The 15,998-nt window shown below is 37.6% G+C and overlaps 1 protein-coding gene across 10 annotated transcripts in view; it reads right to left on the bottom strand.

Annotated features, from left to right (window-relative positions):
• NBEAL1 (neurobeachin like 1) overlaps window positions 1-15,998 on the bottom strand; it is a 172,979-nt gene that overhangs the window by 120,925 nt on the left and 36,056 nt on the right. For 9 of the 10 annotated variants that reach the window (XM_049615135.1, XM_049615133.1, XM_049615129.1 and 6 more), the window contains exons 7-9: window positions 10,028-10,110; window positions 4,480-4,565; window positions 846-1,152 (exon numbers count right to left, since the gene is read on the bottom strand). In XM_049615135.1, coding sequence (XP_049471092.1) covers window positions 846-1,152; window positions 4,480-4,565; window positions 10,028-10,110 — 476 coding nt within the window. The remainder of the gene's footprint in view (window positions 1-845; window positions 1,153-4,479; window positions 4,566-10,027; window positions 10,111-15,998) is intronic. The other variant, XM_049615137.1, reaches the window with a different exon arrangement.

Raw genomic sequence — 15,998 nt, forward strand, 5'->3', positions numbered from 1 at the left:
GAATCTTATTTTCCTACAGAAACAGTTGTAAGAGATCAAGTTTCACCAAGATTCTGGTGTCCAATATTTTTAAATTAGACAGCACACATGCCCTCACACAAGCACGTTAAGTCTCTAGAGCTACACAATAAATCATTAATGTTGGATATGTCTGGGTGGTAGGATATAAAAAGCTTTTCTTTTTACTTATCCAAATTTCCCAGGATAGCTGTAATGAAAATATTTTACTTCTATAAAAAGAAACTCAATTAATAATACTTGTATCTATCAATGTAACAGGGGAATACAATAAGAAATCACATATATTGATGGAGTTTACAGAGATAGGGACATATAAGCAAAGAATGACAAACCAAAAAACACAAAGAGACAGCAAGAGAAACAAGACAAACATACACAGAGGCTCTGAAGAAACAAAACAAAACAAAACAAAACAAGAGGCCCTCTAGAGAAAGGACAGATGTTAAACTGACCTCTACAGAGATTTACAGAAGCACATATAAAATTGATCATATGTGACTCTTTGCCATAGGCCAGATAATGTAAATGGCACCTCCTGAAAATTTACTTTTCCTAGAATTTGAAAATAATAGCTTTCTTAAGATTGATGCTTTTAGTGGATTACGCTTTCAAAAAATTAATAAAGGCTCAATTTTGTCACTGTTAAAGCAAAGACGCTGTTAACAAATCAATTCCATATTAATTATTTTGAAGTCAAAATCTAAAGTCACACAATAGCTGAATTAAACAATCGATACTTCCTATACAATGGTCTTGAATTTCAAATAAGTCTAAAAAACAGATTCAGAGAAAACGGAGTGTAATAAACTTTATGTAATACTTACTCAACATTTTTATCTGTAGAGCTATGAATCGGCTTTCCCACTGTCTCGACCTCCTTTGATTAGGTAAAGCTGAATGATCTGAATTTAGCAATTTAAAATAGTTCTCCAAAAGAGTGCTGGTTTCCACTTGACGCTGGTCAGAGCTGCTAGTGAGAAGGATATGTACCACTTCTGTAAGGCACTTCAGAGTAAGTTCTACCTTCCTACCCACTTCTTCAGGATCTCCATCCTCCCAGGAATCACAGTCTGCCAAAACTCTCATAAGAACTTCCATGGTAGCTGGAGAAATTGCTTGCAAAGCATTCCTCTGAAACATGAGAGATAATAAAAATAAAATCCAAACCTAACTGAAGTTCTGTATGTTTGCAAAAACAAAGAGAGTTTAATAAATGTGTGGACTTTTTCTTTTAATAAATCAACATATAAAAAAATTTAAACATATACTTTGATGGGCAATGCTAGTGTTTTATGCAGATTAAGTCTTCATTTCCTCACTAGATTACTAGATCTCTGATTTTATTCAGATAGCAATCTGCCGACATAGAAAACTTGTTTACCACCCTCCCTTGCAGCTAGTGGTAACCATGTGACATGGTTCTGGTCAAGAACATATGCCAGAAGGCTATGAAGAAAACATAACTTTACAAATAAAAAGAGAAGGACCCTTGGCTCTTGGCCTTTTCACCTTTTTCCTGCCTGGAATGCAGACATGATGCTTGGAGCCACTTTTAAATCATTAAGAAACAAACCCAAGAATTAAAGTAGCAGGCTAAAGAGAAAATAGAAATGCAGAAGGACTTAGTCCTTGATGATACCATGGAGTTGCTATATCAGCCCAGAACTACTTACATCTGGATTTGTTATGCAAGAATAAAAACAAACAAACACCTCAATTTGGTTAAGCTTCTCTAGGGTTTTCTGTTGGTTATAGCAAACCCATCCCAAATGATATAGGTAAATAAGACAACTGGCTTGACTTTGATTCTGCAAACATTTCTGAAATTCTAAGTTATTGGTAGCTATTCAGGGTGACCCATTAAACTTGGAAAAAAACCACATATTTTGCCCAAATCTGTTAAACTGATAATGAATCAAACACAGTTATGCAAAAATAATCTGAAAATAATAGCACTTAAGCCATTAGAACTGGTAATTACCAACAAAATAAGTAATATCAATAATAACAAGTGCTACTTTGAAAGAAACCGCCTATAGGGGCACCTGAGTGGCTCAGTCAGTTAAGCATCTGACTTCGGCTCAGGTCATGATCCCATGGTTCATGAGTTCAAGCCCCGTGTCGGGCTCTGGGCTGACAGCTCAGAGCCTGGAACTTGCTTCAGATTCTGTGTCTCCCTCTGTCTGCTCCTCCCCTGCTTGCACTCTGTGTCTCACATTGTCTCAAAAATAAATAAACATTAAAAAAAAAAATTTTTAAAAGAAACTGCCTATAGAATATCCAACATCCATTTCCTCCACTTCCTTATCAAAAGAACCCCTGATATTTTACTGGACATGTGGCTACCAGGAATAAAAATTACATTTCCTAACTTCCCCTGCTGCCAAGGAGGCTGAGGAAGCAAGTTTTACCAATTTTTTATCTAGACATATTTTCCTTTGTTGTAGTTATCTCATGGAGTTTGGAAAATGAGATTTAAAAAAAAAGATGAGTATCAGCTTTTCAGTATCTCCTTTAAAGATAGTTGCCATTTGTCTCCCTCACCACCCCCCCATTTTTGTGCCCAAAATGCAGACACAATGCAGATAGCCAAAACTCTAAAAGCTAATCTTGTAGCAAAAGAAACAGTAACAAATTGACATTCAAATGAACCTGAGTCCCTGAAGATCCTAGAGCCACCAAATTAGTTCTTACGAGCAAATGCCTTACATATATTATGCACCATTTGGTCCTTATGACTACCTTATAGTGTTATTATTTCCATATTATAAATAAAGAAACTAAAACACATGTAAATAGTTTTCATCCAAAGTCACAGAACTAATGAGAGATGGACATGGAATTCAAACCTAGGTCAGTCTGGCTCCAAAGCCCATCCTCTTAACACAAAATAGAACAAATATGCCAATGGGAAGCCCAGGCATGATGCTTTGAGAAGGAAGACCAGTCATGGGACTTCAGTTTTTCTGCTGTTTATGACAAGGCCATTCTTCTATCTTTAGATATTTCATTCGTCTAAATATCCTGGTACCTATCCCTATATTCAATAAATAACCTTCTGACCTCAAAACAGCTGTAACTATAGCTATAACCTGATTAAAAGGATTTTGAATATTTTCAGTACATAAAATAATAAATTGGCCTTCTAGTATCTACTTGATTTCTATGTTAATTTTAATCACTAGAGGTCTCTCAGGGCTTGATTACCCCTGGGCACTAACAAGAACAAGTCTCTGTGTGTTCAAAATGGTAATGGGATCCGATCAGCTTCTCCAATAGTCAAAAACAATGTCATTTCCAATTTTATTCATGTATACTCATTAATTCTTATTCTTAGTAGTGGAGAAATGATGGAAATAGGGAGATACTGATACAAAAGAAGGATATGAGCTAACAAAGGAAGGTGACAAAGCACACAAACTGAAAAATAAGATTCTAGCCACCATCACTCTCACAAAAAAACAGATTCCTCTACTAGAGTTAAGAGGGAAAGGCAAGGTAGCCCACTAGGAAAAAGGTAGTATTATTAACAACAGCTGTAACTCTGTTATCAACAGAAATCATATAAATTTTCATATATTACAGTTGCAGTAATATCTCAAAACACCAGGTTTGTCTCTTTTTTGAAATTGCATTTGTTACTAGACTTGATGCTGTATCTCTTTTAGTGTGTTCTAAGCACATATTACTATGTTAGAAATTTATCTTAGTATTTTAGTAACTGATTTCAGCGTAACTAGTTTCCTTTGTGATCCTATGTGTTTTATTTTATGCATTTGAAACACTCTGACAAGGCACTTTATAGAGGGCATATGTGTTACAAAAAGTGTTAGAAACTTCTGATCTAAACTGTGTGCCTAAAGAAAACATGTAGGATGTTCTTTCTAAACTATATTCCTGTTTTCAACTAGTAGTTATACTCAAAGTCTACCACAGACACCTTCAAACATAAACAAGTATTACTAGAATTTCCTTCTTGTGAGTAATAAAAAAACTAGCTGAGTTTGTTGAAAAAGTGCATATAAACCTTATATATATGCATTTAGTAATTAAGTTGACAGAATAGTAATTAATTCATGTATATTTAATTTTGAGTTGATTTCACCATGTAGACTAACAGGGCTGACTCTATGCTCTAAAGAAAGAACTAGTAGCTGAAAGTCAATACAACTAAGAACTTAAAATAAAAAATTGTTCAATATGGTTATTTATGCAGTAATTTTGTTAGTTTATTATAAGTTATTATATATTGTTATATTTTAAGTAAAATTATTACTTAGGTTTTTGAAGAAGTTTTAACAAATAAAAGAGTAGTTTTAAACAAGACATAAACTCAGAAAAATATTTGTGTGGTTCATGAAATTATAAAAAGAAAAAGAATACATTAAAATAATCCATGGAAAACTTTTTGCACTGTTAACTACTGTTTTAAATATTAACTTTTAACACTTTCCTCACCTGCCCACCGGCTACAATGGCTCCAAAGAGATGCAATAAGCAACACTTAAGACTTTCCTTGAGATGTTCGCTTTCCTGAAAACACTCTGTGAATATAATACACAAATAAACAAATAAGATTTCTCTTTCACAGTATGATTTATCTGTTAGGAATGTCTGACACTGAAATATTAAAAACTATGAAAAGGCTAAAATTTGTTAAAAGGCAAGGTTGATATGCATTTTTTCATAGTAAAGGAAAAGAAACCACCTATCAGCTAGTATTTTAGATAACTTATTTATCTCATTTAATTCTCTAATACTCCATATGAGGGTATTTTGCCCCCATTTATAAATAAGCAAATGGAATGTCTTGCCTAAAGTTATAGAGCTAAGTGACAAAGTTAGAAGCTAACTGAAATCTGACAGAAAATTAGATTTTTTTTTACTACTACTACTGCATCTTATTAGTATAATTGACTATAATTATTCAATAATAAAATTGGAAGAGTTGGACAAAAGGATTTTCTGGGTTTACTCCAGGGCAAACATTCTAAAGTTCTGGTACCAATAGCAATCTTCCTTTTAATTTATAAAGTAGTGTATTGTTTTTAAAAGGTTATACATGCACATGACGAAGAATAATTAAAATAGTATAAAAGAACTGACAAGCAAATATAAGTCTCCCTCAAACCTACGCCTCAATTTACCTGCTCTCCACACCTTAAAAAAAAAAAAAAGGCTATAGATATCCTACTGCATCATTTTTTTTTTTTGTTTTAACATAATATACACCGGGTATTATTACATCTTAACATACACATCTTCCTTATTCATTTTTATGACCATTACAATGGCATACCTTAATTTACTTAAGCAGTTCTCTACTGATAAACTTTTATGATTTTCTTCTTTAATATTCAAATAACCCAGTAATGAATATCTTTTTGTATGTATCATTACATACAGAGACAAGACTGTAACAACAGAATTATTTCCAATTTTATACATAACAAACATTACCAATAAGAAACAGCTTTGAGGTAAATGTATTGATAGCAATTTACATTTAAAAAGTTAAATGATTCCTGCTATGTTGGAATAACTGTCATTATAGTGGCTTCCTACTACAAATAACTAGAAAATTAGACAAAATAAGTAGAAATTTATATATCCTAGAAATTTTCCTTCTCTCAATAGACGCAAAGTGAGCCCAAGGATTATCTCAGCTTCCTGTTGTAGACATGTTCTGACAACTACCAAGAAAAGGGGAACCCTAAAAGAATATAGCTATTTGCTGACTTAGGAGATACATAAAGTTTGGGGAGGCCTAGGCAACTAGAATTTGTGAAGTAGTACTGGAGTGGCAGAAGCTATACAGGGAAAGTACTCCAGAAATACAGGGCTCACTGTGAGTCAAAGTGAAATCCCACAAAACCAGCAAAAACCTACCAAGAGGTTTCAAGTCGAATAACTATCAGATTTGACACTGAGCTGCAAGATAACAGACTTCTACTCAGCCACAGGAGACACACAGAAAACACATATAAAGGATATAAAAAGATATATACCATGTAAACTTTAATCATAAGAATGATGGAGTGGTTTTATTAGCATCTGACAAAGCAGGCAAGAAATATTATGAAGGAAAGTCAAGGAATACTACCATTGGTAGAAAGGGACAGACATGTCTTTATCAAAGACAGGCAATGAAAATAAAACTCACTTTTTAAAAAGTCTAGTTTATTTTAAAGACCTTTATATTTATAAGTACTTGTGATAACTTCTTTGGGATAAATTATCAAAATATATGCACAATCTACATGCTATAAACTATAAAATATTGAAGAAACAAGTAACAAAAAAATAATGAGATCAGATTCATGAATTGGAAGTCTCAGTATTCTTAAGATGTTAATTCTCCTAAAATGCTTCCATAGATTGAATACAATTCCAAACAATATCCCAGCAAGGCTTTTTGTAAAAATATTAAAAATCAGCCATTTTTTTAAATTAAATTGGCTTCTAAAATGTATATAAAGATGTAAGGGATTCAGAATACCCAAGAAAATTCTGAAAAATAACAAGGCTGAGGAATTACTTCAAGACTTGGCATAAAGTTACAATAATCAATACAGTGTGATAATATAGTAAGGGCAGGTATGTGAACAAAAAAAAAGAGAATCCAGAAATCAGCTACTGGTGGTCAAACAGAGTGGGCACTGCAATCATCTTCACCAAGCACTCAAATAAAGGACTATTTCTGCCTTGTTTTAATTCTTACGAAAAAAAGAATAGAGAACCAAAACAAATATGGCAAAATATTAAGATCTGACAAATGAGTGGGAAGCACAAGGTGTTCCTTTTATATATTTTGCAGTACTTTCTATATTCTTGAACTATGGCACAATCATTTTTTTTTTTATTTTTTTTAACATTTATTTATTTTTGAGACAGAGACAGAGCATGAATGGGGGAGGATCACAGAGAGAGAGGGAGACACAGAATCTGAAACAGGCTCCAGGCTCTGAGCTGTCAGCACAGAGCCTGACGCGGGGCTTGAACTCACGAACTACGAGATCATGACCCAAGCTGAAGTCGGATGCTTAACCGACTGGGCCACCCAGGCGCCCCAAACTATGGCACAATCATTTTTTAAGAAAGAAAACTAAAGTCCACATAGGACACACATAGAGTAGCCAATTCTCTTAAGTTTCTTTTAACTCATGGTACAAAAGTATTCAATAAGTGCCACATCAGTACAGAAAAAACACATAACCTGTAGCTCATACTTCCAGAACAGCCAAATGAAAAGTCAGTTCAGAATTTTATTTTTACTTTTTAACACATTTAAAAAGTAACAAATAATAAATAAATGTAACCATATATAGCTAGAAAGAGAAAGTCAACACATTGGGAATTCAACTACTATGTTTTTTCTTCTTTCTAGAGACGTGACATCATGTTTTCTGGTCAGTAATGTTCACCCACTGTACTGAATAAAAGCAAACAAATGACCAATAAAGCTGTTCTCTATATCCTACTGATGCTGAACTGCTTACACCCATGGAAACCATCTTAGTAGATTTTGATAGGAAGAAGGAACTCCTTACCTCAACAGAAAACCTAATGAACTGATTTATACAGAAAGGGTTTTAGCAAACCTTAACTTGCTATAAGAAAAAGATACCTTTTAGCCTACTTTCAGCATAAGTACACATTCATTGGTGTTCACTAAAATAGAAACACCAGGGCACCTGGGTGGCTCAGTCGGTTGGGCATCCAACTTCAGATCAGGTCATGATCTCATGGTTCATGGGTTCAAGCCCCACATCGGGCACTGTGCTGACGGCTCAGAGCTTGGAGCCTGCTTTGGATTCTGTGTCTCCCTCTCTCTCTGCCCTTTCCCCACTCACACTCTGTGTCCCTCTCCCTCAAAAATAAATAAACATTAAAAATAATAATAATAATAAAATAAAATAAAATAAAATAAAATAAAATAAAATAAAATAAAATAGAAACACCAAGACAGAAAGGATTTTGGCTTTCATAGTACTAACAACTAAAAAGCACACAGCATATTATAATTTGAAATTTAAGTGGGTAATCATGGCAGTTCCAAGATTACATCCACTAGGTAAGCCTGAATGTACATCTTCTTAAAAACATTTTTTCAAAAATGCTTAAAAGAGAATTCAAGAAACAGAGAGACTGTATCAGGACTAGCAGAAGATTGTGAAGCAAATATTAAGATGAGAAATTGATTTTCACATGTAGCTTTTGGGTAAAGGACACCTCTCTTAGTTGATTCCTATAGTCAAGACTAATTGTGATAGTAGGAGCTTCAGAAATTTCAAGATGGGCAGCTGGCTTTGAGTAACACCCTGGATAAATACTCCTAGTCAAAAACCCCATTAAGGCTACAGGATTGAAACGTTGATGAATATAAAAAGCTTAGTGTACAAAATGCCTAGTGGGAAATCCAAAAACTGTTGGCCAAAGAGAGTTGGTGACAGTCGGTTTTTCAAATGCTGACACACCTACATGTATGCTGGGGAAGGGGTCCCCAGGTAGAATGCTGGCCTTGGGATTGCTCTACAGGAGCCTGACTCAAAAGCCTCTGAGAGAGGTGTCTACCCCAGAAAAAGTAACAGGATCACCGAATACAAGAGAGTGTTTCAGGAGAAAAAGGTCCCAGGAGGGCCAGGTAATTTTCTTTCTGACCCACCAATACTTAACATTAATGAACAGCTGCAGAACAGAGTCAGTCTTTCCAAGATGTTTTCATCTTGGAAACATCATACTAGCATTAGCCTCCTCTAGTCTAGTGAGCTGGCAATCTAGAAAGATTTCATTGTCCAGAGGTGGGCCCTTGGGTCTCAGATTGCTCTGGGAAGCTGGCAAAGAAGATGATTTGCACAACAAACTCACCACTAAACCACTGCTTAAACCCAGTACCCAGCCTTCTCCTTCTGCTCCATAGCCCAGAAACGTTTCTTTAAAAGCCAGAAAACCCATAAACATGAACAGCATGTTGAATATGTCACCAGCCACTTCATCTTTATGGTACTGTAAAGTTGCTGTGCAAGTAAGTCCCCATGTTAAATCCATGAATCTGACTTTTCTACCAAAGAACTGTATTCACTACAAATAGGTGGGTAGGATGGGGTGCCTGGGTGGCTCAGTCGGTCAGGCATGGACTTAACTTTAGGTTATGATCTCATGGCTGGGGAGTTTGAGCCCAGCATCGGGCTCTATGCTGACAGCTCAGAGCCTGGAGTCTGCTTTAGATTCTGTGTCTCCCATCTCTCTGCCACTCCCCCGCTTATACTCATGTGCACTTGCTCTCTCTCTCTCTCAAAAATAAATAAACACTAAAAAAAACCCAAAAAACAAATAGGTGTGCAGGTGAATTTATTCTCTCCCATGTCTTCAAATTCCTGGGAGTGCTTGTTCATAAAATTTTTCTTTAATAGCTGAACTCTTCATCCATGATAATAAAATCCAACCACAGCATCCAATTCTGTATCAGAGGTGGAAGAGAAGGAAAATGCAAAGCTCTCTTTGCCCTCACTCCATCCACCTGTGGGGTGAGCAAACCTGTTGGTCCCCTCCCCGAAACGCAGCCTGGGCCCAGCCTGCACTCAAGCTCTGAAAAGCCCCAATCGCAAAAGGAAGGCCTCATCCCCAAGGCCAACACCAGCTCACAGCCCAGCCAGGTATTTATCACCTGGGCAGGAAGCCCTGGTTTCAGGCTCCTGGGCAGTGGTCATGCACTGGCTGGGCGTCCACGCCCCTCTATTTCTGTAAAAATTCTGAAGTTCTATACTACAGTGATTAAAATATTAAGCTCTTCTCTAAATAAAAACACTTTCAGAACAGTAAATTAAGTAAGAGGAAGAACACTAATCACAGCAAAATACGAATCAAGTACTCCAGTGATAGGTCCTTACAATCTTTATCTTACAAATACACAGAGCTGAATCAAGCACAATCAGAAAAAGAATTTAAGCATAAATAATGATCAGAGTAACATCAAAATCAAAGAGAAATTAGGACTAATACTTACGATAAAAGAAAGGGACAAACTCCACTGTGAGAGAAGCTGGTTTGTATTTCTGTCTGCTCTTTTCCACAGTACTAAGGATTCGTCTATTATTAAAAAGAAGTTAATAACAAATTATAACATGAGCAAGTAGAGATGGCATAATTACAGAAACAATATAAATTTAGTACATTACTTTTTATTTAGGTACTGAAAAATACATCTCTAGGACTGGCATAATCTTGAAAAGGAAGTCTAGCCAATAATGCTCACCAATGAAAGGATTTCTTCTTTTGAATTAAGAAAAATTTTTTTAAATGATTCATGGTGAAACACAGCAGCCAGGTTAAGTCTCTAAACAACTGGAAATAGAAAAAGGAACTAGGCATTTAAGTTTTCCAATCTGTAGGGGTGTCTGGGTGGCTTAGTTGGTTAAGCATCCGACTTCAGCTCAGGTCATGATCTCAGTTCATGCTATGTCAGGCTCTGTGCTGATAGCTGGAGCTTGGGGCCTGCTTCGGATTCTGTCTTCCTCTCTCTCTATGCTCCTCTCCCCGCTCATGCTCTGTGACTCTCTCTCTCAAAAATAAACAGTAAAAAAAAATTTTTTTAAATAAAATTTCCAATCTGTAGGGGCCCCTGGATAGTTCAGTCATTTGAGCGTCTGACTCTTGGTTTGGGCTCAGGTCATGATCTCATGGTTCATGAGTTCGAGCACCATGTCTGGCTCTGTGCTGGCAGTGTGGAGCCTGCTTAGGATCCTCTCTCTTTCTCTCTCTCTACCCCTCCCCTTCTCTCTCTCCCTCTCAAAATAAATAAACTGAAATAAAATAAAATCTCCAATCTATAAAAGAACTTGTTCAGCAGTACTGCTAATCTGACATCTAAGGCTGTGGAGGTTATTACCACAGTACAAGCTAAATTCATCAGAAATCAGGCCACGCTTTGCCACTTCCTGAAATTTCATCTGGACACAAAGAATCCATGCCATGGTCTTCTTCCATTTTAAGTATGTAGATCTAATATTGGCTGGGATTAATTTTTATTTTAATGATAATTCCAGTAGTCTTGATGGCTGAAAATTTTCTACAGACTTCGGTGGGCCAACACAAATAGCATGTGCTTTTACCAAGAACATTTCAACACAGGATGAGTCTCTTAGATGGACAATGCAGTGTGGGTTTGGGAGTATAAAGGCTATTGTTACAATGATACATCCAACTGGTAAACTGCTGAAAATTAAAAAAACAAAAATAAAAAAACTTATTTTTTTAGTGCCCTGAAAAAACTCTTAACATTGTTAGAGAAAGACAACAAAAATGAAAAGTTTTTGAAAAACAGCCACAGAGAAATTCCATACATCTAAATATGATCTACTGATAAAGCAATGGATTAAGATGACTTCTTCTTAACAACCATAATTGAGATATTAAAATTACTTTCCTTATATTCAAAGCTAGGAAGAAAAGTCAACTGACCACAGAAAAAGCCAGTAAGACAGGCACAGCTGGACTCAGTAATGGTACAGTAAAGAGTTCTAAGATCCAGATTTACCAGAAATCATATCAGACACCATCTGCTACTGCACTGCTTTCCAAATCTGTGCCTATTTTCATTGTAGAGAAGGGAGAAGAATTATCACATTTTGTATTTATTTTAATTTTTTTTTTTTAATGTTTATTTTTGAGACAGAGACAGCATGAACAGGGTAGGGGCAGAAACAGAAGGATAACACAGAATCCGAAGCAGGCTCCAGGCTCTAATCTGTCAGCACAGAACCCAACATGGGGCTCAAACTCATGAACTGTGAGATCATGACCTGAGCCAAAGTCAGATGCTTAACCAACTAAGCCACCCAGGCACCCCTGTATTTATTTTAAATTCAAACACTATTGGATCTTTCTATTTAAATAATACTATTATTGAGATTTTTTTGTATACCTTTAAGACAACACAAATATTACTAGAGTTTCAAATTAAAAATTTAGCCATGCCTTTAAAAAAAACTCAGTAATGTGATAGAAAAATTAATTTTAAAAGGATGATTTACCTTTCAGTTAGATTTTTCCATGAGCTTATTTACATTTTGCCTATTTATTATAAGTTATGGTATGAACTAATAGACTGGATATATCCTATCCAAATATCCTATCCAGATAGAGAGAGGGAAGATGGCGGCGTAGGAGGACGCTGGGCTCACCGCGCGTCCTGCTGATCACTTAGATTCCACCTACACCTGCCTAAATAACCCAGAAAACCGCCAGAGGATTAGCAGAACGGAGTCTCCGGAGCCAAGCGCAGACGAGAGGCCCACGGAAGAGGGTAGGAAGGGCGGTGAGGCGGTGCGCGCTCCACGGACTGGCGGGAGGGAGCCGGGGCAGAGGGGCGGCTCGCCGGCCAAGCAGAGCCCCTGAGTCTGGCTGGCAAAAGCGGAGGGGCCAAACGGACTGTGTTCCGACAGCAAGCGCGACTTAGCGTCTGGGAGGTCATAAGCTAACAGCTCTGCTCAGAAAGCGGGAAGGCTGGAGGACAAAGGGAGGGAGAGCTGCTGAGCCCCCGGACGGCAGAGCTCAGCTTGGCGGGGAACAAAGGCGCTCGCCAGCGCCATCTCCCCCGCCCATCCCCCAGCCAAAATCCCAAAGGGAACCAGTTCCTGCCAGGGAACTTGCTCGCTCTGCGCAAACACCCAACTCTGTGCTTCTGCGGAGCCAAACCTCCGGCAGCGGATCTGACTCCCTCCGCTGCCACAGGGCCCCTCCTGAAGTGGATCACCTAAGGAGAAGCGAGCTAAGCCTGCCCCCCCTGCCCCCCTGCACCTTGCCTACCCACCCCAGCTAATACGCCAGATCCCCAGCACCACAAGCCTGGCAGTGTGCAAGTAGCCCAGACGGGCCATGCCACCCCACAGTGAATCCCGCCCCTAGGAGAGGGGAAAAGAAGGCACACGCCAGTCTGACTGTGGCCCCAGCAGTGGGCTGGGGGCAGACATCAGGTCAGACTGCAGCCCCGCCCACCAACTCCAGTTATACACCACAGCACAGGGGAAGTGCCCTGTAGGTCCTCACCACTCCAGGGACTATCCAAAATGACCAAACGGAAGAATTCCCCTCAGAAGAATCTCCAGGAAATAACAACAGCTAATGAACTGATCAAAAAGGATTTAAATAATATAACAGAAAGTGAATTTAGAATAGTAGTCATAAAATTAATTGCTGGGCTTGAAAACAGTATAGAGGACAGCAGAGAATCTCTTGCTACAGAGATCAAGGGACTAAGGAACAGTCACGAGGAGCTGAAAAGCGCTTTAAACGAAATGCAAAACAAAATGGAAACAATGACAGCTCGGATTGAAGAGGCAGAGGAGAGAATAGGTAAACTAGAAGATAAAGTTATGGAAAAAGAGGAAGCTGAGAGAAAGAGAGATAAAAAAAATCCAGGAGTATGAGGGGAAAATTAGAGAACTAAGTGATACACTAAAAAGAAATAATATACGCATAATTGGTATCCCAGAGGAGGAAGAGAGAGGGAGAGGTGCTGAAGGGGTACTTGAAGAAATTATAGCTGAGAACTTCCCTGACCTGGGGAAGGACAAAGGCATTGAAATCCAAGAGGCACAGAGAACTCCCTTCAGACGTAACTTGAATCGATCTTCTGCACGACATATAGTGAAACTGGCAAAATACAAGGATAAAGAGAAAATTCTGAAAGCAGCAAGGGATAAACGTGCCCTCACATATAAAGGGAGACCTATAAGACTCGTGACTGATCTCTCTTTTGAAACTTGGCAGGCCAGAAAGGCTTGGCACGATATCTTCAGTGTGCTAAACAGAAAAAACATGCAGCCGAGAATCCTTCATCCAGCAAGTCTGTCATTTAGAATAGAAGGAGAGATAAAGGTCTTCCCAAACAAACAAAAACTGAAGGAATTTGTCACCACTAAACCAGCCCTACAAGAGATCCTAAGGGGGATCCTGTGAGACAAAGTACCAGAGACATCACTACAAGCATAAAACATACAGACATCACAATGACTCTAAACCCGTATCTTTCTATAATAACACTGAATGTAAATAGATTAAATGCGCCAACCAAAAGACATAGGGTATCAGAATGGATAAAAAAACAAGACCCATCTATTTGCTGTCTACAAGAGACTCATTTTAGATCTGAGGACACCTTTAGATTGAGAGTGAGGAGATGGAGAACTATTTATCATGCTACTGGAAGCCAAAAGAAAGCTGGAGTAGCCATACTTATATCAGACAAACTAGACTTTAAATTAAAGGCTGTAACAAGAGATGAAGAAGGGCATTATATAATAATTACAGGGTCTATCCATCAGGAAGAGCTAACAATTATAAATGTCTTTGCGCCGAATACTGGAGCCCCCAAATATATAAAACAATTACTCATAAACATAAGCAACCTTATTGATAAGAATGTGGTAATTGCAGGGGACTTTAACACCCCAGTTACAGAAATGGATAGATCATCTAGACACACAGTCAATAAAGAAACAAGGGCCCTGAATGATACATTGGATCAGATGGACTTGACAGATATATTTAGAAATCTGCATCCCAAAGCAACAGAATATACTTTCTTCTCGAGTGCACATGGAACATTCACCAAGATAGATCATATACTGGGTCACAAAACAGCCCTTCATAAGTTTACAAGAATTGAAATTATACCATGCATACTTTCAGACCACAATGCTATGAAGCTTGAAATCAACCACAGGAAAAAGTCTGGAAAACCTCCAAAAGCATGGAGGTTAAAGAACACCCTACTAACGAATGAGTGGGTCAATCAGGCAATTAGAGAAGAAATTAAAAAATATATGGAAACAAACGAAAATGAAAATACAACAATCCAAACGCTTTGGGACGCAGCGAAGGCAGTCCTGAGAGGAAAATACATCGGAATCCAGGCCTATCTCAAGAAACAAGAAAAATCCCAAATACAAAATCTAACAGCACACCTAAAGGAAATAGAAGCCGAACAGCAAAGGCAGCCTAAACCCAGCAGAAGAAGAGAAATAATAAAGATCAGAGCAGAAATAAACAATATAGAGTCTAAAAAAACGGTAGAGCAGATCAAGGAAACCAAGAGTTGGTTTTTTGAAAAAATAAACAAAATTGACAAACCTCTAGCCAGGCTTCTCAAAAAGAAAAGGGAGATGACCCAAATAGATAAAATCATGAATGAAAATGGAATTATTACAACCAATTCCTCAGAGATACAAACAATTATCAGGGAATACTATGAAAAATTATATGCCAACAAATTGGACAACCTGGAAGAAATGGACAAATTCCTAAACACCCACACTCTTCTAAAACTCAATCAGGAGGAAATAGAAAGCTTGAACAGACCCATAACCAGCGAATAAATTGAATCGGTTATCAAAAATCTCCCAACAAATAAGAGTCCAGGACTAGATGGCTTCCCAGGGGAGTTCTACCAGACGTTTAAAGCAGAGATAATACCTATCCTTCTCAAGCTATTCCAAGAAATAGAAAGGGAAGGAAAACTTCCCGACTCATTCTATGAAGCCAGTATTACTTTGATTCCTAAACCAGACAGAGACCCAGTAAAAAAAGAGAACTACAGGCCAATATCCCTGATGAATATGGATGCAAAAATTCTCAATAAGATACTAGCAAATCGAATTCAACGGCATATAAAAAGAATTATTCACCATGACCAAGTGGGATTCATTCCTGGGATGCAGGGCTGGTTCAACATTCGCAAATCAATCAACGTGATACATCACATTAACAAAAAAAAAGAGAAGAACCATATGATCCTGTCAATCGATGCAGAAAAGGCCTTTGACAAAATCCAGCACCCTTTCTTAATAAAAACCCTTGAGAAAGTCGGGATAGAAGGAACATACTTAAAGATCATAAAAGCCATTTATGAAAAGCCCACAGCTAACATCATCCTCAATGGGGAAAAACTGAGAGCTTTTTCCCTGAGATCAGGAACA

The sequence above is a fragment of the Panthera uncia genome (genome assembly GCF_023721935.1).
Source record: "Panthera uncia isolate 11264 chromosome C1 unlocalized genomic scaffold, Puncia_PCG_1.0 HiC_scaffold_3, whole genome shotgun sequence".
In the NCBI taxonomy this organism is placed as follows: Eukaryota; Metazoa; Chordata; class Mammalia; order Carnivora; family Felidae; genus Panthera; species Panthera uncia.